The following is a 23,583-nucleotide window of genomic DNA, read 5'->3' on the forward strand; positions in this document are numbered from 1 at the left end:
CTGCCTACACTGACATTTGTGCATCCAGAGAAACCAAACCTGAGTACCTGAAACTTCTTATTCTTTTCCATAGGTTCCATCATGGGGACTACACAGTGGATGTGAGCATCAATGATTACCTGGATATTTACTGCCCCCATTATGAGATTCCATTGCCAGCAGACAGGATGGAGCGTTACATTCTCTATATGGTCAACTATGATGGCCACGCCTCATGTGACCATCGGCAGAAGGGGTTCAAGCGATGGGAATGCAACCGTCCAGATTCACCTAATGGACCACTGAAGTTTTCAGAAAAATTCCAGCTGTTTACACCATTCTCTCTGGGGTTTGAGTTTCGTCCTGGACATGAATATTATTATATTTGTAAGTATCTCTTAAACTAAAAAGCATAGCTCCTTTCTATGTTACTTTGTCTTTATTATAAACAAATGTATCGTGTCCCTCCTGGTGGGTAGAGACACTGGTGACGAGAAAAATATTATATATTGTTAGATTTTCTGGGAGTGCATACAGTAATATTTTACATGGTGAATCACATTTTTATGCAAAAAAAAAATTCACACACTTCTTAGATGCATATTTTATATGCAGATCAATATTTGTAAAAGTTGTATGGCCTTTGTTCAGTTGCTTAAAGTAAGCATCTCCTTAGTTAATCATTAGTGTGGAGTGAATCCTCACAGGATTCGCTGTTCAACTATTTTGCTGAGTTCATTGGATCTGCTCATGATGGTCATATTTAAATATAACGGTGGCCCTTCTCCATGGGAACGAGTTTCTAGCTCTTAGTACACAAACTAATAAGGGTGCCTTAGTACAGTCAAAAATCAATGGCCCATGAAGTCCTTTAACTTTTCTGGCATTCAATTTCTGCTGGATTTCTCTGCAAAAAGTGGTTCAATTAATTTTCATGAAATTTTGGCTTGTAACTTATGAAAATGTGTCAAGCAAGGGTCTAGTATACACTTTTCATATAATAAAAGTTTTCAAAGTTCCAGAGCATGTGGAAATGTGCATATGAACGTGAATTTTAATGCAAAAAAACCCTGCTGTTTCACTGCTGGACGAGGCTGACTTGTCCATACCTTTCCCAGCAATTTTTCTCTGGACAAGTTGTGCTCGTCCAGTGAGTACAAGGTAGTTGCAGAGTTCACCCTCTGAACACCAACTCTGATAGCAGATCGTGATCAATACTGTAGAATATCTCCAAAAACCTCTGGATTTTTTTTATTTACTGTAAAGTCCTTTTAGCTGATAAGTTAAATTACTCTGCCTTTTTTTCATAGCGCAGGAGACATAAAATTGATATCAAAAGGGTTTGAAAAACAAGAGTGTATATAGTTCCACTACTATTTGCAGCTAGTGTGATATAAGATTTGCAAGTGCAAGCTGATATCCTTAGTAAAAGGCACCTAGTAAGTATTTGAGCCCCTTCTGTTGATCAAATTGATCAAATGACTTTCAGTATCATGTGGGCTTTTCTTAGAGTCTTGGAGGAATAGCCATAAGCCCTCACAAAGTGAATGGACACTGTGCTATTCAAAACCCTCAGAAAGGTGACACTGGCATTATTGAGGAAAGTAATTTGACCACCACTTCCCGTATGAATGTCTAAAGGGGTCCAGTGATGTAAGGATTTATCATTAATAAAACCAAACAGATTAAAAGTCCTTTAACTAAAAAAAAAGTCTCACCCCAATCTGAAAAGATTTAGTACAGACTGGTTCTTCATTTTTATTGTCAAGCTACTTACATCAGGGATTGCAGCATCTGAATTTGTATGGGTTTCCTCTTGATATTACTGTCAATATCTGGTGTAACACAAAGAATCCCATATAAATTCCATTATAGCAATCCCCAATATAATGGTTTTGCTGGAAGCTAGGCTAGGAGGACATTAGTCCTCACTGTAGCTCTTCTGAAATCTCTGACAGAGGAAGTTAATTGTGAAGAGAACATAAGGGTTACTCAAAGTCTTATGTTTTTTTAATACAAGAACTTTAGGTATCAGTTTTTTTCTTTGTACCCCTTGCACTGCTTACTCATTCACCTGGGGACCATTGTTCATCTGCTGGGCCCTCCAATTGTCTTGTGTTCCAGTGGTTGGGGAAGCTTGGCTAGATTTCATAAATGAGCATTTACTACCATATGTCAAATGTACAGGTGAAGTAACACTAGAACAAAAACTGACCCCACGGGTTTATTAAAAAAAATTGTAGGGTTTTTTGTTTTGTATTTTTAGAGACCTTGGGTCATCTTCACAGATGCGTAACTGAGCCTTGAAACTGTAGCACACCCAGTCTCATTTTGGGGTTCCTTTGCTAGTAATCTACACAAACACATCCTGCTTAAGAAAAAAACAACACATCTATGTGAACAATAAAAAAAGAAGACCTAGCTAAGTTCTACCCACAGGGCTCATGAGGAGGTGAAGTCATCATTGGTGGGGCTGAATCACCAACAAAATCTCCCAAACAAATGCATTCACAGATTTTCTCATCCAGGCACCACTGTTATTCCTACAGCTAAGTTAAAGCAGAACTGTAAAGTCCTGTAAAAAAACAGGTTAACTTACCTGGGGCTTCCCCAAGCCCCCCAGCCCCCCCCCCCCCGCATCCATCCTGACCCCCGCTGGTCCTGCACGAGCCTCCATTCTCCCACGCCAGCTACTTTCGTTACAGCCGACTTGCAAGTCGACGAAGCTCTCTTCGCGTTCCAGCAGGAACGCGATGAAAGCTTTGCATAGTCCAGGGCGCGCAGGCGCAGTTGACGGTGGTAACGAAAGTAGCTGGCACGGGAGAACAGAGGCTCTTGCAGTACCAGCGTGGGACAGGACAACTGCTGGGGGCTTGGGGAAGCCCCAGGTAAGTGAAACAGTTTTTTTACAGGAATTTACAGTTCCACTTTAAAAGCCGGGATCTTAGTTCACAAAAGAATGCGTTGTCTTGCTTAGTCACCTACACTGCGCAGAAGTACCCAGGTAATCATAGGTGTCCTAACTCCAGCCCTGTAACATGCATAGTGCATAGGGTTTTTATCCAGTGCACTCCCTCCTTTCCCTGTCTGTTTTTTTGTCAGCAGGCACACATGCTGGTGTATATGCATGGTGCGCATGGCTACATTAAGTTAGCTAATATCAACACATGAGGATGCACACCATACGGGGAGCTTAATAGTTACAATAGCTATACTAATATTGGGTGCTGTAATAAAAAGAACAATCAATAGAATATTAAAAAAAAAACACACACACCATGTTCAAATCGCAAAAAGTTTAGACTGACAATCAAAAACAGAGGAGTCCAGGACATTGCCGCTCTGCCGCCTCTCTTCATTTGCTCTTCTGCCTCTCGCAATGACAAAGGACATTTTCCGAAACGCTGCGTCTGGGTAATGCAGCGGTGTCTGTACCTCATTTTCACTCTGACTGTATGGTATCAGATTGTTGGCCATTTGCACGGACTTTGATGTCAGTATTAACCAGCACCTTTTTGTTAGTAGTTGCAGCAGTTTGCCATTTACTCTTTGCTTATTTATGTGCATTTATTGCACGTATACCAATGTTTACATGCTGCTCCTACAAGGATTGCTGGATTTTGATGTATATTTATGTATATATGTTTCACTGTATCTTATCACATGTTTTTGAGTGTACATTGTCAGTCTAAATGTTCTAATACAATTCCCTTTTTGCATTTTGAACATGGTGTGCGTGTTTTTATAATAGTCTACATTAAGTTAGCTCCCTTGTGCGATTGGTATGATGCGCTATCTGTCCCAGGAGAGGACGTCAGGATGTGTGCTCCTAATCTCCAGATAGGTTTGATGCAATGAATGTTTGCATGTCTGCACTATGCGTGTTACAGGGCTAGAGTTAGGACACCTACGATTACCTGGGTACTTCTGCGCAGTGTTGGTGACTAAGCAAGAGAATGCATTCTTTTGTGAACGAAAACCCCGGCTTTTAATTAAGCTGTAAGGATAACAGTGGTGCTGGATGAGTGAATCTGTAAATGCATTTGTTTGAGCATTTGCATGCGAGTGTGCAAAGGGTTAATTGTTTTTTTTTTTTGTCCACCGTGGGACACGTAGGGCATACCAGGGCTGAAATCTGTATTGCTACAGGTGGGGTAGGGGAATTAATAGGAATTTTCATTAAGACTGGGAATTCATAGCTTTACACATTTTTGGATTTACTTATGTTATTTATAAGCTTTTCACTGCACAGCAACCAAAGTACTCTAAAAATAAGTTGTCCAGCATAATCTAAAGATAAGGATTACACTTTCATTGTATTTTTAGCACTTTTCCTTAACAGTTGATGAAAAGATAAGATACAACTCATGATAATAGTTCAGCGCATCAGGGCTGTTTTACTTTTTTTGTTTTATCCAACCTTTGTCCCAAATGACAGACATACGCCTGTTTTTTTGGTACCATTGTATGAGAAAAGTAAAAAAAATAGAAGAAATGTTATACAAAAATTCACAGTAGAGCATAATCTAATAAATAAAAGAGTTAGCATAGATTCATGAAAGGTTATCTCTAACTAATACGATTAGTGCTTCAGAAGAAGCTTGCTTAAATCTGGATGTTAGAAATGCCTGTGTCATAGATATGGATTTTACAAAAGCAGTAAATGTTTTTCATCATAGCTTTCTGCAGACATTGATAAGTATGATAAATTAGCAGTCTTTCTTTCAGATAGCACCTGTCAGGTAAACTTATAATGCAACAAGTGTTAGTCTTTCAATCCTATTTTACAAAATTGTTCATTTCTTAAAAGGCATTTTACATCTTTTGTACTTATCTCCACCCTCTCCTCCCTTCCACCAAGTTGTTGATTGAAAGGTTTCTTCATGAAAAAAGGCTCAGAAAACTTTACTCAGAGCATCTGTTGTAAAGTGCTTTCTCTACTGTTCTGGCTCTAAAAGGGCATGGTTTGTCATTGCTGGAGTTATTATCTAAGCCCCGGATTAGCTTGTTGTGAGAGCAGAGGAAATTTTGTTAAATGAGTGCTTTAGTCATAATGTCCGGAGCTCCTTTCCTGACAGAAGCCCAGTGATCAACAAGGGTGTAGGAGAATATGTGTTAAGTGATTGGAATTGAATATTAAAAAGATATCTAAATATTCTAAAACTATAGCTGAAGACATTACTGCTTCCTCTTTTATTCTTCATAATTTCACTTGACAGTGAAAATATGGAAGCAAAATTACATATCTCTGCCAACAACTAGGAACAATCTGCCTGCGTGGAAAGACCTTGCTTATAAATACAACTCAAACAGCAGTCGTCGTTTTTAAAATTGGCCCAAAGAGTTAGTATAATTATACCTAAGCTTATTTAACCACTTAAGTACCAGCGGTCTCTGCCCCCTTAAGGACCAGAGACCCCTGGTACAATAACGACAGAATCCAGATGAATCGCCGCGCATACCCGCCGCAATCGTGGTCACCATCACACGCCGGGATCCTCCTGACATCAACTCTGCCATCTCTATGACGGCAGAGTCATGTGAGCTTGTCAGGAGCCGCTTTCATTGGCTCCTGACCGTGTCTATCAATGTAAGCCAATGGGAGCAGCTTACATTGATAGACACGGCCAGGAGCCAATAAAATCGGCTCCTGACCGACTCACATGGCTCTGCCGTATAAGAGACAGGCAGAGCCAGTGAGCTGCAGCGAGAGACGTTGGGTTTGAGTGGCGCAATTGGCGGGGAGCAACGGAAACAGCGAATGCGTGCTGTGGCGGTGATTTAAATCTACGCCCTGCGAGCCAGGAGCCCACCAAAACAGGACGTAGATTTCAATCACTGTGGTCCTAAAGTAGTTAAAATGTCTTCATATAAGAAAATGACCAATACTGGGATACACTTGCCATCCTGCTTTCAACCTTATTTTTAATTCTAGCATACATCCGGTATTTACTCTGTGCCTATTCTGATAGTAAACTAGCCACAATTTGTGCTGTTACATGTTTGATATTCTGGCCCATATGCAATTACCTTTTTGCCTGAGTGTTCTCCTAGGAGATAATTTTTCATCTTCTTTTTTTTTCTTGCAAAAAGGCTGGCACCACACACAAGTAAAAAAAATAAAAAGATTAGCCCTTTATTAATTTGCCATTAAAATGACAACATGGTCAAAAAATTAGGCTGTGGCGGCCGCCATAGCCTAATTTTTTTGACCATGTTGTCATTTTAATGGCAAATTAATAAAGGGCTAATCTTTTTATTTTTCTACTTCTGTGTGGTGCCAGGCTTTTTGCAAGAAAGATTTGTGGTGGATCCTATGGATACTGGGATCTGAGGCTTCGGCACACACTTACTCCTCCTTACAGATGAGTGCTCCTCCATTTTTTGAACTTCATCTTCTTTTTAAAATAACTTTTCAGCACTCTGCAGTTGAAAAAGTACCAAAAAGTAGGTGAAAAAGTACTAGCAAAATTAGCTAGTTTTCTTGCTTGCTGGTAGTTTAAAATGTTTACTATTAACAAGTCATGAAAATATAACCTAGAAGAAAACTCAGGAAAAAAAAAAGTTAATTGCATATGGGCCTCTGGCCTATATGCAATTCTCTTTTTTTTTCTCTAGAGTTTACCTTTTAGGAAATAATTTTTAATCTTGTATTTAGAAAACCTTTTCAACACCTTGCAAAAAAAGTAGATGTAAAAGTACTATCAAAGCTATTTTAAGTAAAAATAAAAGTAATTTTATTGACAAGTTTGAAAATATCACTTACAAGAAAACTCAGGAGAAAGTTAATTGCATATGGGCCTTTGTGTCTCTAAAATGGCTCATACATACGGCTGTCGCCGCAACCACGTGGCACGCGCGTGTTGCGGCGACAGGTCGCCCGTGTGTATGATGTGTGCGCCCCGAACTGTCGCTACTCTTGTTCAATCGCCGGCAACAGCTGTCGCCGCAACTGTCGCTAGTCCGACGTGGGGGAGGAACCTTCGGCGACAGCTTCCGCCGCGTCTCTGCCTTTGGGCAGAGACGTGTAGACAGCTGTCGCACGGGCGGAGCTGTCGCGCGCGTCCCCTATGCGCTAGCGACTAGCCACTTTTGTCCCCCATGTGTATGTAGCTTAACAGGGTGATAAAGTGAAAAAGTGGATAGGATATCACTCTCCCCTCCCAGTACTACATTCCTCGATTCACACCTATTTGTATTGTTCTCCGATTTCCTTTTACATCCCAAAAACATACAGATAAATTAACTGGCTAACCCTGAAAACTGGCATTAGTCTATGACAGAGACATAAGACTATTGGCCATATGCAATTCACTTTTTCACCTGAGTTTTCTCCTAGGAGATGATTTTTCATTTTCGATTTAAAATAACTTTTCAGCACTTTTCAACTAAAAAAGTACCAAAAAGTTAGTGAAAAAGAGCCATCTAAATTATTTTGAGTATTTTCTTGCTTTCTGGTGGCTTAAAAGGCATTTTATTGACAAGTTTAAAATTATCACCTAGGAGAAAACTCAGGTGAAAAAGTGAATTGCATATGGCCCTTTGTCTCCTATGTTTTCTCCTAGGAGATAATTTTTCATGTTATGTTTAAAATAACTTTTAGCACTCTGCAATTTCAAAATGCACTAAAAATAGGTGAAAAGGTACTGTCAAATGTATTATGAGTATTTTCTTGCTTGCCGGTGGCTTAAAGGGCATTTTATTGCTAAGGTGTGAAAATATCAACTAGGAGAAAACGTAGCAGAAAATGTGAATTGTATATGGCCCTATGAATGAGATAGGGGACAGCTTTTCTGAGGGACAGTTAGTGACATGACTATATATAGTCTTTAAAACACTGCAGAAGGTGGCACTACTATATAAATTTACAATAATAATAACATGGTTCTTTCTATTTAATTATTTCACAGTTTTCAACCATTATAGTTTAAAAATACCACATGCTACCGTAATTAAAATCCACAAATTTTTTTTGCCCATTTGTCCTGGTTATTTCAACGTTAAAATTATATCCCTAGTAGCATGTATGGTGACAATATTTTATTTAGAAATAAAGGTACTTTTTTCAGTTTTACATCCATCGCAAATTTTAATCTCTAAAGTCAGTAGGTGTAATTTAATATTTGGCCACAAGATGTCCCCGCTGAGCAGATCCTATGTAGCTTACAAGTACCCTACATAGGAAACAATGTGTGGCTACATTGTAACTAGGGAAGTGACACAGGCTTCAATGGAAGCCTGCATCACGGGTGGCCTGCGGGGAGATAAATGAGTCGGAACTTTGTTCCCATTCATAAATCTAATGATAGGCGGTGGAAAGTGACGGATGGAAGCACGGCGGCTCTATTTAAGAATAAACACTGTTTTTGAACAAAAACAGTGTTTATTCTTAGCGGACGTGTACGGATTGGCACAGCGAGTGTGGGCAGTTGCCTTTACTTTAGTGCCCTCAGAAGAGATGCACACCCAGAGGGGTGCCTGGCCTTTTGGTAGGCTGGGCATCCTGCACTGGTGGTGGACAGAGGTACAGGTAAAATATATCTTTTTTGCATAAGTTATTGAAGTGAGCTGGTGCCCATTGCTTTTTCCATGGAAGGCAGATACTAACTCTAAGGCCTGGTGCACACCAAAAACCGCTAGCAGATCCGCAAAACGCTAGCAGATTTTGAAACGCTGTTTTTATCTTTCTATGGCGTTTTGCTAGCGTTTTGCGGATTGCTGCTGCGGTTTTCAGTATAGTAGATTTCATATATTGTTACAGTAAAGCTGTTACTGAACAGCTTCTGTAACAAAAAACGCCTGCAAAACCGCTCTGAAGTGCCGTTTTTCAGAGCGGTTTGCGTTTTTCCTATACTTAACATTGAGGCAGAAACGCATTCGAAATCCAAAAAATGCCTCACCCCGGCATTTTTCGTTTCTGCAAAACGCCTCCCGCTCTGGTGTGCACCACCCCATTGAGATACATTGACCAAGCAGATCCGCAGCCGCAAGCGGATCTGAAAATGCCCAAAAAGCCGCTCGGTGTGCACCAGCCCTCAGTCTTTTTAGTAGGGATGGAATAGAAAATAATATATTTTTTTTAAAATACTTAAAATTATTTGTGAGTTATAAATAACACCAGTGTAACAAGGAGGATATTGGATTTTGGTTAAATATTACTGTGACAATCACCTTCTTAGTTCAGCCCTGCTCAGACTTTAGACTGCAATACTGAATGCTGTAAAGTCAGTACCAAGAGGCACAAAGTCTATGATAGTTGCTGTCATGTTGCTGAAAGAATGAGAAAAGTGATAAAGTAGTTTATTTTCTTATTTCTACCTCAAACCATGGGAGAATGCCATATGCCATCTATACTTCAGACCACAGAAAAGTGCCATCCGCTCAGTAGGTACTGGCAGTGTTAGGGAGTCTAGCCCAAGGACTCCTTACTGAATAGATGCTGGCTTGCTAAACAGGAAGAGCATAGATTCAAACCCTGGTCTCCTGTGTCAGGGGCAGAGCCCTTAACCATTACACTATCTAGCCTAAAAAAGCCTAAAAAAAAAAGGCTACATCTTTATCTTAGTAGTGGAAACCCTCTGAAAGGCGGTCCAGATCATCCTGCAGGCCACAGATCCAGTGTAGGGACCCTCTTTGCTTTATCAATTCAGCCCAAGTTAAAAAACTTTTTTTCTGGCCATGCCATGGCCAAGGGCAAACACATCCATACTGGGCATGCAAAAGTAAGGTGTACTTACAGTATCTGCTTGATATTTACAGGGGTATGAATAATTATGGGCAACACTGTAAATGTAAGTATATGCTGCTAGGCTGTGGTAGCACCATTATTCCTGACATTAAAAGGAATGCAGCTCAGGTAAAAGTGTTGTGAGGACTCAGTACCAAGCAGTAGCTACAAAAACCTTGAGAAGTATAATAATAGAAAAAAATATTGTTGTACATTTATAATAGTAAATTAATCAATCTTAAAGCACAACTTGATCACGAATTACAGTTTGTGTAAAGCACATTAACAAGGAAGTTGGAGATGTGGATACGTTTCAAAGGCAAGAAGATGAATTAATGAAAGTGTTGAGGTCTCACAAGGAAAACTGGTTTGTTTGGGGAACATAAACTCAAGTGGTTTAATTACTATAAACAAATCAAAAGATCCTGGACATGGCAGCATAAGACATATATGATATACAAGCTGTTAAGCTGTGCACTGCAATACTACAAAAGGTAATAATAGCCAAATCAACAATATGATTCATTTGTTTTTAAAATATTTCATTATTTTCTTTCATCTCTAAGGATTGACATAATAGTAAAAGTATACTGTGATAATATTTCTATGCAGGTAAACGGTCAGCTTGCCTTCACAGAGCCGTGCAGGGTTGTTTTTATCCTTTTTTTGTTTTGCCTTCCCGTAGAGTAAAAACTTTGGAGTAAGAGTGAAACCATTTATTGGCTAACACAATGTATGGAAAATGTAAGGCTTCTAGACCCTTTAGGTTTTTTTTTATCAAGCACGGAATGTGCTTTAACTTAGCTTTAGCTGGTGGCTAACTGGGTTGCCATATTCCTTCCTATGGAGTGAAATTGCGGTGTTTCTGACAGATTGGACTTGATAGATGTTTCTTTTATCAACCTAATTAATGTTGCTAGTATATATAATCACATGGTGGGTGTGCAGATTAATCATGTAGATGTAGGCAAATAATAGTTGAAGTGAGAAGGTACATGTACAAACTTATCATTATTCCCGGATAAACAGCATTTCCATTTTCAGCCAGCCCTCTGCTGAGCTATTCACATAGGATCTGAATAATACCACTTTAGATTAAAGTGACTCTTGGCCTTTGTCACACATAGGGCCTGATGCACTAAACTTTGAGCAGAAAATACAGTGGAACCTTGGTTTGTTCTGGAAACATGCTTGTACTCCAAAGCACTCTTATATCAAAGCGAATTTCCCCACAAGAATGAATGGAAACCCAGTTGATTTGTTCCACAATGGTATAAAGTGGTATAAAACAAAAATGGCTTGCCAAAACCTGTGTGTGTGTGTGTGTGTGTGTGTGTGTACTGCTTGTGTGTGCTGACTCTGTGTGTGTGTGTGTGTGTGTGTGTGTGTGTGTGTGTGTGTGTGTTTGTGTTTAGCAAGGAACGTATCCAATGACAGCTACTTTTGAGGGTTTCATGAAAATGTGACATTGTACAGTCCCTATATTGAGATTAAGTGCAATGCTGCAGCTCCCAAGGGAGAACTATCAGTTACGATGACATGACGTATGTATACTTTTTTTTCTTTTGCTTGTATATCAAGTCAAAATTTCACAAACATGTTTGCTTGTATTGTAAAGCACACTTAAACCAAGTTACTCTCAATCCAGGGTTTTACTGTTTAACATTGTGTGCATAACCTACTAAGAGTAGGTTATAACATTGCTATCCGTGGCTCCGGTGAACACACTAGGTCTGGAAACGTATCAGTGGCTCCGTTTTTAAAACCTGATGAAAACCGGAGCCACGGATAGCAATGTTAAAAATAGCAGCAGTCTTGACCCAAACAAAAAAGGGATCCGTATGTGTTTGCGAGAACCTGTTTTTAAAACCTGAACAGAAGGTCCGGATCTGCTGCATTTTCATGCAACCATCTGGATTTGGATACACAGAGGGGAATAGGAAAATGGATCCTCCTCTACACAGGCAGTTTTGGACACAGAAACGGATCCTTTTCTGTGTCACAGCCTGTGGATGGGGAGGGGGCCGCCATGCTGGAGGGGGTAGCAGCCAGGACGGGGGTGACAGCGGTCGGCGGGCTGGGGGGGGGGTCACCCCCCCTCCCTCACCTGGGACCCCTGTCCCCACTCTCCTCCAGCTATTTGTTCAAAATTGGTTAAAATGTAAAGTATGCGGCGAGCGGGGAGCTTACCTTCTTTCTACTTCCTCCACTCACCGCGTCACTGCCTGCAATGCCGCCCTCCGAAGTATAGAGGGCGGTATTGCAGGCAGTGACATGGCAAACCGAGGTAGTAGAGAGATGGTAAGCTCTCCGCTCGCCGCATACTTTACATTTTAATCAATTTTACACAGATAGCTGGAGGGGAGCAAGGACGGGGGACCCAGGTGAGGTGGGGTTGACGCCCTTCCCTGCCGACCGCTGCCACCCCCGTCCTGGCCTCTTCCCCCTCCAGCATGGTGGCTGCCTCTCCTCTCATGGCTGGGCATACGTTTCCAAGGACTGGTAACTTTTGCTGCAAAAAAGGCATTTTTAGGAAAAATGTGGAGGGGGAGTTTAGAAAAAAGGATCCGATTAAAACAGATCTGATCTGCAATGGACCAGTGTGGACCAGGCCTGATGCTGTTTTTGCGATGCCCGCAAAACCTTATGTGGGTTATCTGCCCCCAGTAAAGTGCTGATAAGCCAACCTTTTTCATAACCCCCAAAATAGGTAAAACATTTTCAGCTTATTTGTGTGTGCTGCTAGTATTCGGCTTATGTGCAGGCCCCCCCTGCAGGGCACATGTTGGAAGCATGCCCATAGCTATAGTTACCTCTCTCCGTACTGTAAGCAGTCCATGCATCTCCCTAGCAGCTTTGAACTACTTTCTAAGCTTGACTGTGGTCACATGACTGTGAGCTTGGAGCTCTAGCAGCAACCGAAAATGCTGCAGGGGAGACACAAGGACTGCTACTGGAGCTGGGAGAGGTAACTTAACCTATAGGCATACTTCCAATGCACACACTGCATGGGGGACTGTATCAAGAAATTGGGCTGTGGGCTTATTCATGGTCCACCTATTTTTGGCAGCTTTAAAAGGCAAAAGTGGGGGATGGGCTTATCCGCAGGACGGCTGGTATATATGGTGAATTCATTTTTGAAAACTCACAGCTTACAAAACAAGCTTACTCAGATATAACGGGTTAAAGTAGATGCCACATGCGTATCAGCTTGCTAATTATGTGGAGGAACGTTATTTCCTACTTTATCTTATCTCATTTGTTAAGGAAGGGCAAATTAGAGTATTTACAATAAATAAGTGTGAAGCAGTTTGTTTTTATGTACCATCTCCTAACACAGTTAATCAGCAAGTGTCCATATGTCATGAATGAAGCATTGATTTGAAGAGGAGTGCAGCCACATCGAGCTAACATTTCTAAACAACTAAATCTACTTTAGCCCACTATGGGCCTCATTTAGTTATCAATTCTTCTGAGTATTGTAATGAGTGATCATTTCTCAGCTTATCTTCCAATTACTTTTTCAGCACCTAGCAAGTGAAGAGTAACTGACTAAACATTACTGTTTTAAGAAAAGTAACATAAAACTTAGGTAGATTTGGAACAACCTAACTTTCTTTTTTTGTTCTTACCATTGGATAAAAAGGCATTTTATTAATAATAAGATGTGAAAACCTCTCCTGTTAAAAAACCTCAGTGCAAAATATAGTAGAAAAAGGTCCCATGTGTAACCAATGCTGGAAGTAAAATATTGGCTGACATATTAAAGGGGCACTATAGTGAAACAATTGAAAATTAACATCATGCTTATTTACACATGTGGAGCAGTGCTGTATTTAATGTATTTTTTTCTCATAGATGGGTATGATCTTTATATGAAAGTGACAAACCGTAAGCTAACCCATCTCCTCACAGGAGGATTCTCCTGCATAAAAAAAAAAAGTTGCCCAGTCACAAACCTTGAATAGAACACTGTGCCACACATGCATTTATATTGTATGGGTAAATATGCATGTTAATTTTCAATTTTTGTTTCACTATAGTGCCCTATTAAAACCATCATTTGACATTTTAAACTGTTGCAATCTTAGATGACACTTTACTTTTCTTTCAAATGTATGTACAGTATATCTTGCATTGGAAGATGTTTGAAGAATCCTGTCAGAAATCTTTGATTAATAATGCAGTACATTTGCATTTCTAATCAGGGACTTGTAAAGATGTGACATGGAACAGCAGCAGTGCAGTGTTTACAGTGAGCTGGGAGAGAAGTGATAACAAGTCTCCATACCACATGGTTCTAGTGCTGCTACTCCTACTACAGTACAACTACAATCATGTTTCCTCTCCATTCTACTAACACCAAAAAGAAAAAAAGAAAGTAGTAGTTTTATGGCTACAAATTATATATTATAGCTATGAACTCTAAGAATACAATCAAACATAATTTTATCAGTTTTAAAGTGGGATTGTCATCATAAAAATCAAATTTCAACAGCAAACTGGTCTGAGTGTATTAAGTGATATAGATGCTAATCCTGCATTAAAAACTTTCAAAACTGTTTTCTGTTGTTATGATTTGGAGTTATCACATACACAAGGAGCACTGGTCCTTTAGTAGTCAGTGCCAAACAGTTGCATGCTGGGGGTTCTTTTTATCTATAATATATTCCTCCTCCTTCCATTTAATTCCCTGCCTAGCTGTTTATCTGAAACATGATCCTCTGCTCACTTGCGTTTACAAGCAAGGCTGAGGTGACTCAGCGATTGGAGGAGAAAAGAAAAAAAAGTAAAGGGCAGAAATGACATCAGGATTTAGCCTAAACTATGGGCAAAAGACATGGTTCCCACCAGGTTCCAAACAGAATTCTCTTCATTTACTATATAACATTCACTGAAATCAAAACGTGGACAGTAAAATACATGTGTTATGTAAGTAGATCAAGTATTTATGTACTTATATGTGTGTTTTTTCCCCTGGCGTAATATGGCTAATCCTACTGCTTTAAAGCATTTAACTACTGTACACGGTAATGTGACATAATAAAATAAACATTAGGGAGGATCAATGAAATGCAAATCATTTCTCCCTGCATTCACATTATATGTACATGTTATACAGCTAGAACTTGGGCCAATAACAATTGACAGGAAGTTGTTCTGATTTTGAAATTCTGAAATTATTTGCATCTCATTGATCTGCCTAAATACATACAGTACTCTACTTGTCCTACTAAGAAATTATCTGAACTCCCTTTCTATTTTCCTGCACTCAAGTGTAAAACAACAAGTGCTGCTATCTATATGCAAATGAGGTTGTCCAACAGCAAGTCCAATACAACCTGATATATTGACAGCAAAACACTTCTGTATGGTTGTGAAAACATTGCTAGTTCAGAGGAACATTACTTTTGTTTCTGTTTTGCAGCTGAAGAAGCAAATTTTAAATCAGAATGTCATTGCTGCTTAGAATTCAGTTTTAAAAATATAAGACTCAGGACTATGTTACTAAAGTTCTATTTACTATTAGTATTACGCACAACAAATATCTCAGAAGTTGTAATTTCAGTTCCGGTTTGCCTTAAAGTGTACTTACAATTTGTTAAATCAATTTTATGTAGTGTCAGGGTTTTTGCAAACCGTCGGTGCTCTGTTGATCCTGTCACTGGTATCAAGCCCCAGGGCATGGGGTCTAAGTGAGCATGGGTCTTCACCAGCGCATCCCGCAAGGGATGATGGGCCGTCACCACTAGTGGGTAGCGGACTACTTTGCTGTCTGGTGCTTGCCAGGTCACTATCTCTAGGACTGCTGCACCACTGACGGGAAGAACAGAGGTTGCCTGATGGATATAGGGGATACTGATGGAGTGGACCGATGGGCAGGGACAGGCTAGTAGGACCGGACAGACTGGACAGGAAGCCCTAACCAATAGGGATCCCAGGACAAACAAATACAGAACACTTATATCGCGCTTTTCTCCTGGCGGACTCAAAGCGCCAGAGCAGCAGCAACTAGGGCGTGCTCTATAGGCAGTAGCAGTGTTAGGGAGACTGGCCCAAGGTCTCCTACTGAATAGGTGAATAGGCTTACTGAACAGGCAGAGCCAAGATTCGAACCCTGGTCTCCTGTGTCAGAGGCAGAGCCCTTAACCATTACACCTTCCAGCCACTACTTACACCATCCAGCCACTACTTACACCATCCTGCCACTACTTACACCATCCAGCCACTACAAGGAAGGAACAGACAGGCAGGAGAAATCCCAGGAAGGGAACTGGCTGTATGGTTCCCAGGAGGCAGCGGATAGACAGGGGGAATCTCGGGTAAGGAGCTGACAGCTAGAATCCCAGGAGGAGTACTGACTGACAGGGTTAAGTCCCGGAGATACTGGCAGTCAGAGGTAATCCCTGGGAAGTGAGCTGACAGGCTAGGAACCCAGGAGGGGACGGAGAGACTGAAGGAAACCCTGGGATACTGCGGATGACTGGAGAGTTCCTGGAGGGAACTTGTAGGCAGGGGAAAACCCAGGGAGGCTGCAGGTGATTGGGAGAGTTCCGGAGGGAACTGGCAGGCTGAGGGAAATCCAGGGAAGCTGCGGGTGGCTAGAGAGCTCCCGGAGGGAACTGGAAGGCTGGGAAAAACACAGGGAAGCTGCAGGTGGAGGGTTCCTGGAGGGAGCTAGCAGGCAAAGGGAATCCCCAGGGAAGCAGCGGTCAGGGTAGTGAGGCAGGGAGACTCGCATGGAACAGGGACAGGCATAGGGAGGCAGGCCGGGAAGTGCAGGCTGGAAAACAGGAATGGATGGATGGCAGACAGGAGTCTGACAGGGAGTGCAGGGATCCCTGCACACTATTTTGGCATTTGGACGGAGCAACTGCCATTCACTAAGTGCTTTCAAAAATAGAGAGAACCCCCCTATGAGAAGATGGACTAGTCCAAAATCTGTCGGTAATGTCAGATTTCTACGATTTACTGTAAGTGACAGCAACATAGGAGAAGAGTAATATATGGCTCATTTTACTCTGTAAGAAATGTACTACTTATTTGTATGTGTTTTAAATTTTAAGATTTTCGCGACAGTTCCTCTTTCAGGCATTTGTCTTTGTTAAGTATCGGAAAATTAAATACTTAAATAAGTCTCATATCTCCTGACCCAAAATGCAATTATAATGCATTGCAGTGCTTTCTGAACCATTATTATTTTTTAAAACGGGATTGTCAGCCATAAAATAAAATTTCATTTACCCACTGCTCTGTGTTTATTATGTAGTCTACATCTTGACCCTGCATTGCAAGTATTCCAGTATAAATGTGTCTGCTGTAATGAATCTTATCTTAGTCAGCCTGAATCTATTCTGGTACATTGCCAGGGAGAAGGAAGCTTGTTATCTCCCCTCCCACAGTCCTACTCCTCACTGATTGGCTTACTGGCAGATCAGTGTGACATGAGGCTGAGAAGGGAAACACACCTCACCACTCTGCAGAAGCTGCTGAGATATGATCTACGCTGTGCCCAATGCAAGCTAGATATGACCTGCAGTTTTAGTACAGAGCTCAGTGGGGAGGGGGGCTGGCAATGCATACACCATTTCAAGCAGGAGAAAAAAGTGTAAGGGAGGAAATTACATCAGGATTGGCTTCAGTGAGAGGCAGTTAAGATGAAAAATGCCTGGAACAATTTTCTTTTTATTTACTATATAAATTTCACTGAAATCAAAACCTGGACAGTACAATACACATGTTATGTATGTTATGTATGTAGAACAAGTATACTTGTATATACCGGTATGTGTTTTTTCCCTGAGATATTATTGCTGCCCCTACTGCTTTAAGTAAGTCACAATAAAATAAAGTTTAAAAATAAGTTATGTGTTGTTTAAAGATGTGAGGCTGATGATTTACTGATTTTTGGATTAAAACAAGTGCCCATGCATCTTGGACAAGCACCAGCACACATGGAAACAAGCCCCTAGGCTGGATTCACACTGTGTGTGTTACGTAAGGCACACATTATAATGAGTGTGAACTGCAATGGAGACTGGACATAGACTTTAATCTAGAGCCAGAGCGAGGTAGAATAACGCAATCAGTTACAACTCAGTACTACGAACAGGCCCATAAACTTCGATGTGTAGTGAGTTAATATGCAGACCTGATGCACTTTGAATGGGGCCTTATTCTTCCAGGCAGCCTGTGCGCTATGCACACTGTCACCAGCTCTGATATCTCTGCACACTGACAGTTTCCCCACGGTTCTTCCTGCAATGCCTATGCTGTATTCATTTCTATATTCCCAAAACATATATATCTATATAGAGAGAGAGTGTATAGTGGTGTTCAAGCATAGAGATGGCCCGAACAGTTCACTGGCGGACTGTTCCCTGGGAATTTCTGCTGTTCGCGTTCTCAGCGAACTGCGAACATATGGCATGTTCGACCCACCTCCTATACATCATCATGGAGCCAAACTTTGACCCCTTACTTCACAGTCAGCAGACACATAGCAGCCAATCAGCTAACACCCCCTCCTGGACCCCCCACCCCCTTATTAAAAAGCAGTTGCAGTGGCCATATTGGATTAATTCTCTGCTGGCTGCTGACTGTTACTGAGAGCAGGGTCAGACTTGCTGCACATAGGTAGGGAAAGCATTAGCTAGTTATGTGTTCTTGTTCCTCACTTGCTATGAAAGCACCCCAAACAGCCCTTTTGAGGGCTAGCACATTGGTCTCCTGTGTTTTTTTTTTTTGTGTGACACTCCACAGCCCTACACCCAGAGCTGTGTGCACACTACTACTGTTGCTACATTAAGTTGCATGTACAGTACCACTCCAGTGCATTATTGTTTCACTACTAGTAAAAAGGCCCGCCCGTTAAAAAAAAAGGCGCTAGGTCCCAGCCGCTACCCCCCGCAATGTGCGCACATACGAGTCCCGCTTTCTCGTTCTTCACCTCTGTCTGAAGTATATGCACACAGGGAGCTGCTTGCATGGCAGTTGGAAAAAGCTGTTATTTCCCACAATGCAATGAGAACCTCTGTGAACCACACCCAGCAAACTGTCAGATCCGGCCCTGTGTCCTAACTGCCCTGGCTGCGCACGTGCTCAGTACAAAAAAGCCAGGGACACACAACCATTCAGTTGATGATGCAGGGACACTTGCATTTTATTGTATAGGATATTCTGATATCCAACGCACTGACACCCAGAGCTGTGCATAATGTGATTTTTAGGGTATAAAACCCGACTTTGGGTCAACTCTGTAATTTTTGGTGAGACTTTTGGCATGGATCCCCCTCTGACATGACACAGTCCAGATATTAGACCCCTTGAAACAACTTTTCCATCACTTTTGTCGGCAGACTTTCTTTGTTGGTTTTAAAATTTGCCTGCCCATTGAAGTCTATGGCGGCTCGCATGTTCGCACACATTTGTGGAATGGAAAATTCTATGTTCACCACGTGCTGACGCTGACCCCAGATCCCTTCCTGTTCTCATGTGTGCACTAGATCAAGGAACAATCTGGGACTGATTTAATACACCCAGATTATTAGTACACATATTCTAAAATCACATCCTTTAGATCCAGTGCAGTTTGGAGGTATTGCAAGGACTGTTAATCATTAATGTTGATCATTAATCATTAATTAGTGCCCACTAAATGTAATAATACATTGATTTTCACCATCAACGAACCAATCTGTACTCCCTATCCATCACAACTGATTATAATAAAACGTTCTTCCAATTGACTAAATTGTATTGTTATAATCGTATTGTTCACAGTTGATTTGGGACATCAACGAGGTTTATTTTCTACCAGTCCTATTGCAATTATCTAATCGCTTGAGCAATTCTTCATTGAAAATCATATTGTTAATGGGCACCTTTAGAGTGGACAATGTGCCGGTATTTCTTGGAGAACCCACATCCATCTCTGAAATAACACGAAACTGATAGAAGTAATTTGTATCCATCACTGTTTATTCTGTAGTTTGAAAAAAATATCAGATTTTGTTTAAAAATGTTAATTCTACAAAATATTTCATACAGAACTAATACATGAGGTATGGACAAAAAAAGGTGGGACCCTTAAACTAATATTTTGTTTCACAATTTTTTGAGTCAAATGCTTCAATTGCTTTTAATTCAATCACTTTTCATGAGGCAAAAAGCAGAATTTCAATGAGCAGTATAGTACCTAAAAATTAGTCCTGAACTGTAAATGTGAATGCCCCAAGACATTTTCCCAATGGTGACTGGGAAAGCATCCAACCCATGGCAGTACATTGTTCTGTAAAATTCATCATGAACTCAACAGATTCTGACATGGTTAGAAGTACCACATTTATAAATATGACATTAAATAGTGTTTGTTCTGCCAACACCTAATAGTTAAACCTTCAGGATGCCTCCTATAGTAAATTGTATAGATCTGCTTGATCGCTTGCAAAGGTTGTAGTAACTAGGAGACTTCACTGAGTCTGTTACTTTCAGCATGGTGTCAATATAAAGAGGAAGTGGACAGTTTGCTAATCTCTGTATCTGGCAGACTTTACAGTTCATATAATTTTTAACACATGGCACAGAGAGAATAGTTTGTCTGGCAAGGGAAAAGGATGTCTTCTGGAAGCTGTACAGAAGATAAGTACTCTAGATTTGTATGCTTCAGACTAGGCTAATATTCCTGAATGGGATCAGTCTTACTACAAGTCATTTTTCTTCTATTCCATCTTGCATTGGACATAATCATTCCTATGTTATATTTTACTGTGTCAAAAATGTGCTTGTTAAGTTACATTTATATATAGATTTAATGAATGATAATAATTACCTGCCTGCGGTCTGTTTTCTTTTTTCTGGCTTGTTGATTTTCTAATTCACGTCTCAAATTTCTAATGGTGTTTTGGGCACAGGAAGTCGGACTCATGTGTTCGCTTCCTCTGTGTATGTGAGAATTGGTACCCCTGAAATATTTGTCAAGCTTCCAGCTGTCAGTTTACAGTGCTGGTTTGCAACTGAAACAAGAAAAACAACAGGTTGCTATGCGCAACAAGCACAAATGCCATTCATATACAAGGCCCCAGGTTAGAATTTTATATTAGACCTAGGAAAAGAGAAGATAAATGGTTTATTATATTTTTTCATGTTACGCAGTGCTGTGCAGAAAGTATGGAAGGATTTGGATAACAAGTTTTCATGTTGTAAATCAGAACATCTGAATGGAATAGCTAGGAAAAAAATGGTCAGAGAAGCTACCAAGAGGCCTATGACAACTGTATGTGCATGTAACAACATTATAATAAGTATTTCTGGTCATGTCTTGGAGAACTCATGGAGAAGCATGTGATTTGTTTGATTAGCTGATAGCTTTGCAAAGCTCTGATATGTTGTGATTTGTTGCAAATCCTGTATAAGCACATGATCATGACTAGCAAATCAGAGACTTACATATCTATCATCTGACCAAACTGATTAAATGCTTCTCCATGAGTTCTCTTAGACATGACCATCACTAATCACATGTGCTCCTCAAATGGGGCTTTAGCGGGAGGGTTGCAAGAAAAAAAAACACTTCTCAAGAAAGGCCACAATTAAGTCTCAAGTGAAACATTTTAAAGATTCTGAGGCGAAATTGAAAAAAAAAATGTTTTTGGTCAGATTGCACCAAAACCAGAGTATTTGACCTGAATATCAAATTGTTTATCCAGCAGAGAGCCAATACATATCACAATCCAAAGAACTATACCTACAGAAAAGCATAGAAGTGATAACATCCTATTGTGGGTGTGTTTCTCTGTAGCAATGCCAGTGACTTTAAGCCCACAACAAGATCGACCACACAGTGGCTGAAGGAGGGAAAGATATATGCCCTTGTGTGGTCTAATAAGAATCCACACTTAAACTCAATGCAAAATTTGTTGAATTACTTTAAGTTTGCAGAATTCCAACAAACTACTGACAAACTCCACAAAATACTGACACAGGTAATTATCCGTTATCTATCTCAATTCATTTCTTTCCTCCTGTACTGTTACTGTTAAATATTTTACCTGGATGTTATAAGTTGCGCTGAGTAAATACAGTTATGTCTTCATTTCAGACACAAGGCTACCAAATGTAAATTACCCCTGCTAGTTACCGGTAGAACTTACGTGACCCACTTCATTTGCCTAATTTTTGAAGCTACAAAAAGAACTTACTCATATGAAATCAGCCTGGTTCAAATCCAACAGATAAAACCAGTCACCCCTGTTGTAGATATTATATTAATACCCCATTCAGAACTGTACTCTGCCACCCCTTCAGAATTATTGTAGACACATCTAGTCTCCTTGTTTGCACAGAACATTTTGAGAAACATTTTGTAAGTACTAAACAGGTAATTTGATATTTCTACAACTTCCAGGTAATTGAGTCAACAGTGCCCCTTGGGGCTTCCAATCTCTTTATATATTATTTTCTGCCCTTTATATTTTATGTATTGTGTTACTGCTTTGAGATACTCTTTAGTTATCATTTTCACAGCTGTTCTGTTGGCTCTACTGTATAGAAATACTAAATAATAATAATAATTTACAACATGAAAAACTGTTCCTTAAAGGAGAGTGTAAGTAAAATGTTTAAAAAATAAATGGTTAAAGACATCAGTATAAAGTCATTGTATCTTGTCTGACGGGAGATTTGGCAGGACCATTAGGAAAGGGGGACGCTAAAACAATATTTAGAGTTATTTTTCTCAGCAATGAAGAGCCACATACCTGTGAATTATTGAATGATGGTACATCCCTAGCTCTTGTGGCTTGCAGTGAATTGCTGTTATCTGACGTTCTGGAGAAGAAGTCTTGTATGAGATCATTACAGAGAGGACCCCCCACAGACATGCAGGAGCTGGACAGAGAAGTGAGCATGTCTCATTGCTGTGGTAATGAGTCTCCTTCATTAGCTGTGTTTGTTTTTACAACAAGTACACAGATATGGATGCACGCTCACTTCTCATGTAAGAGCGGCTGTCCAGCTCTTGCCTGTTTCTGTCTGTGGGGTCCTCTCTGTAATGATCTCGCACATGACTTCTCCATGCGGCCACTACAGATAACAGCAATTAGCTGTGAGCCACAAGAGCCAGGGACACAACATTATTCAAAGGTATGAGGCTCTTAATTGCTAAGAAAAGTAAATCAAAAAGTTGTTGTAGTGTCCCCCTTTCCTAATGGTGCCACCAGATTTCCAATCAGACATCTGATAAGATACATTGACTTTATACGGATGGGTCTTTCTAACCATTTATTTTACTTACACTGATCTTAATACATTTTTATTGCTAGACATACAATCCACTTTCATTTTTAAAATATTATTGCAACTGAACCTCTGTCTTCTTTAAAGTGAACTGAGTACAATTATTTAAAATAAACACATGATGTTCTTGCAAATGAATATTACACACTAACTTCACGTCAGTTCCTCTCATAAGCTCATCATTTTCTTCATACAGCAATCCCTACCACTTCTGACAAGATTTTGTCAGAACTGAAATATAGCAGTTGCAGTCAGTTATAACTGAATAGACAACTGATGAGTAAGGTAATGTCCATATTTCCATATGGCTCAAGTATGCAATATTACAGTTTAAAAGTGTGCTGACCTGCTGACCAGAAGGCTGTTATGAGGTAATGGCCATTTTCAAAATAGAGGACGGAGAATTCCATTGATCACAGTGGACAAAACAGGATGTAGGAGAGGAGAAAAAGCTTGATAAGTAGACTACACGGGAGGTAAGTATCATGTGTATGTTTATTTTGACTTTTAATTTTCAGTTCAGATTGGTTTAAGGTTAGAATCACTGTTAATCTGTAATGATTGGGTTTTTATTAAACAGA

The 23,583-nt window shown here is 40.3% G+C and overlaps 1 protein-coding gene across 1 annotated transcript in view; it reads left to right on the plus strand.

Annotated features, from left to right (window-relative positions):
* Nucleotides 1-23,583, plus strand: part of EFNA2 (ephrin A2) — a 413,760-nt gene that overhangs the window by 323,052 nt on the left and 67,125 nt on the right. The window contains exon 2 of the mRNA XM_068271217.1: nt 74-366. Coding sequence (XP_068127318.1) covers nt 74-366 — 293 coding nt within the window. The remainder of the gene's footprint in view (nt 1-73; nt 367-23,583) is intronic.

This window comes from Hyperolius riggenbachi, chromosome 1, assembly GCF_040937935.1.
Source record: "Hyperolius riggenbachi isolate aHypRig1 chromosome 1, aHypRig1.pri, whole genome shotgun sequence".
Lineage (NCBI taxonomy): Eukaryota > Metazoa > Chordata > Amphibia > Anura > Hyperoliidae > Hyperolius > Hyperolius riggenbachi.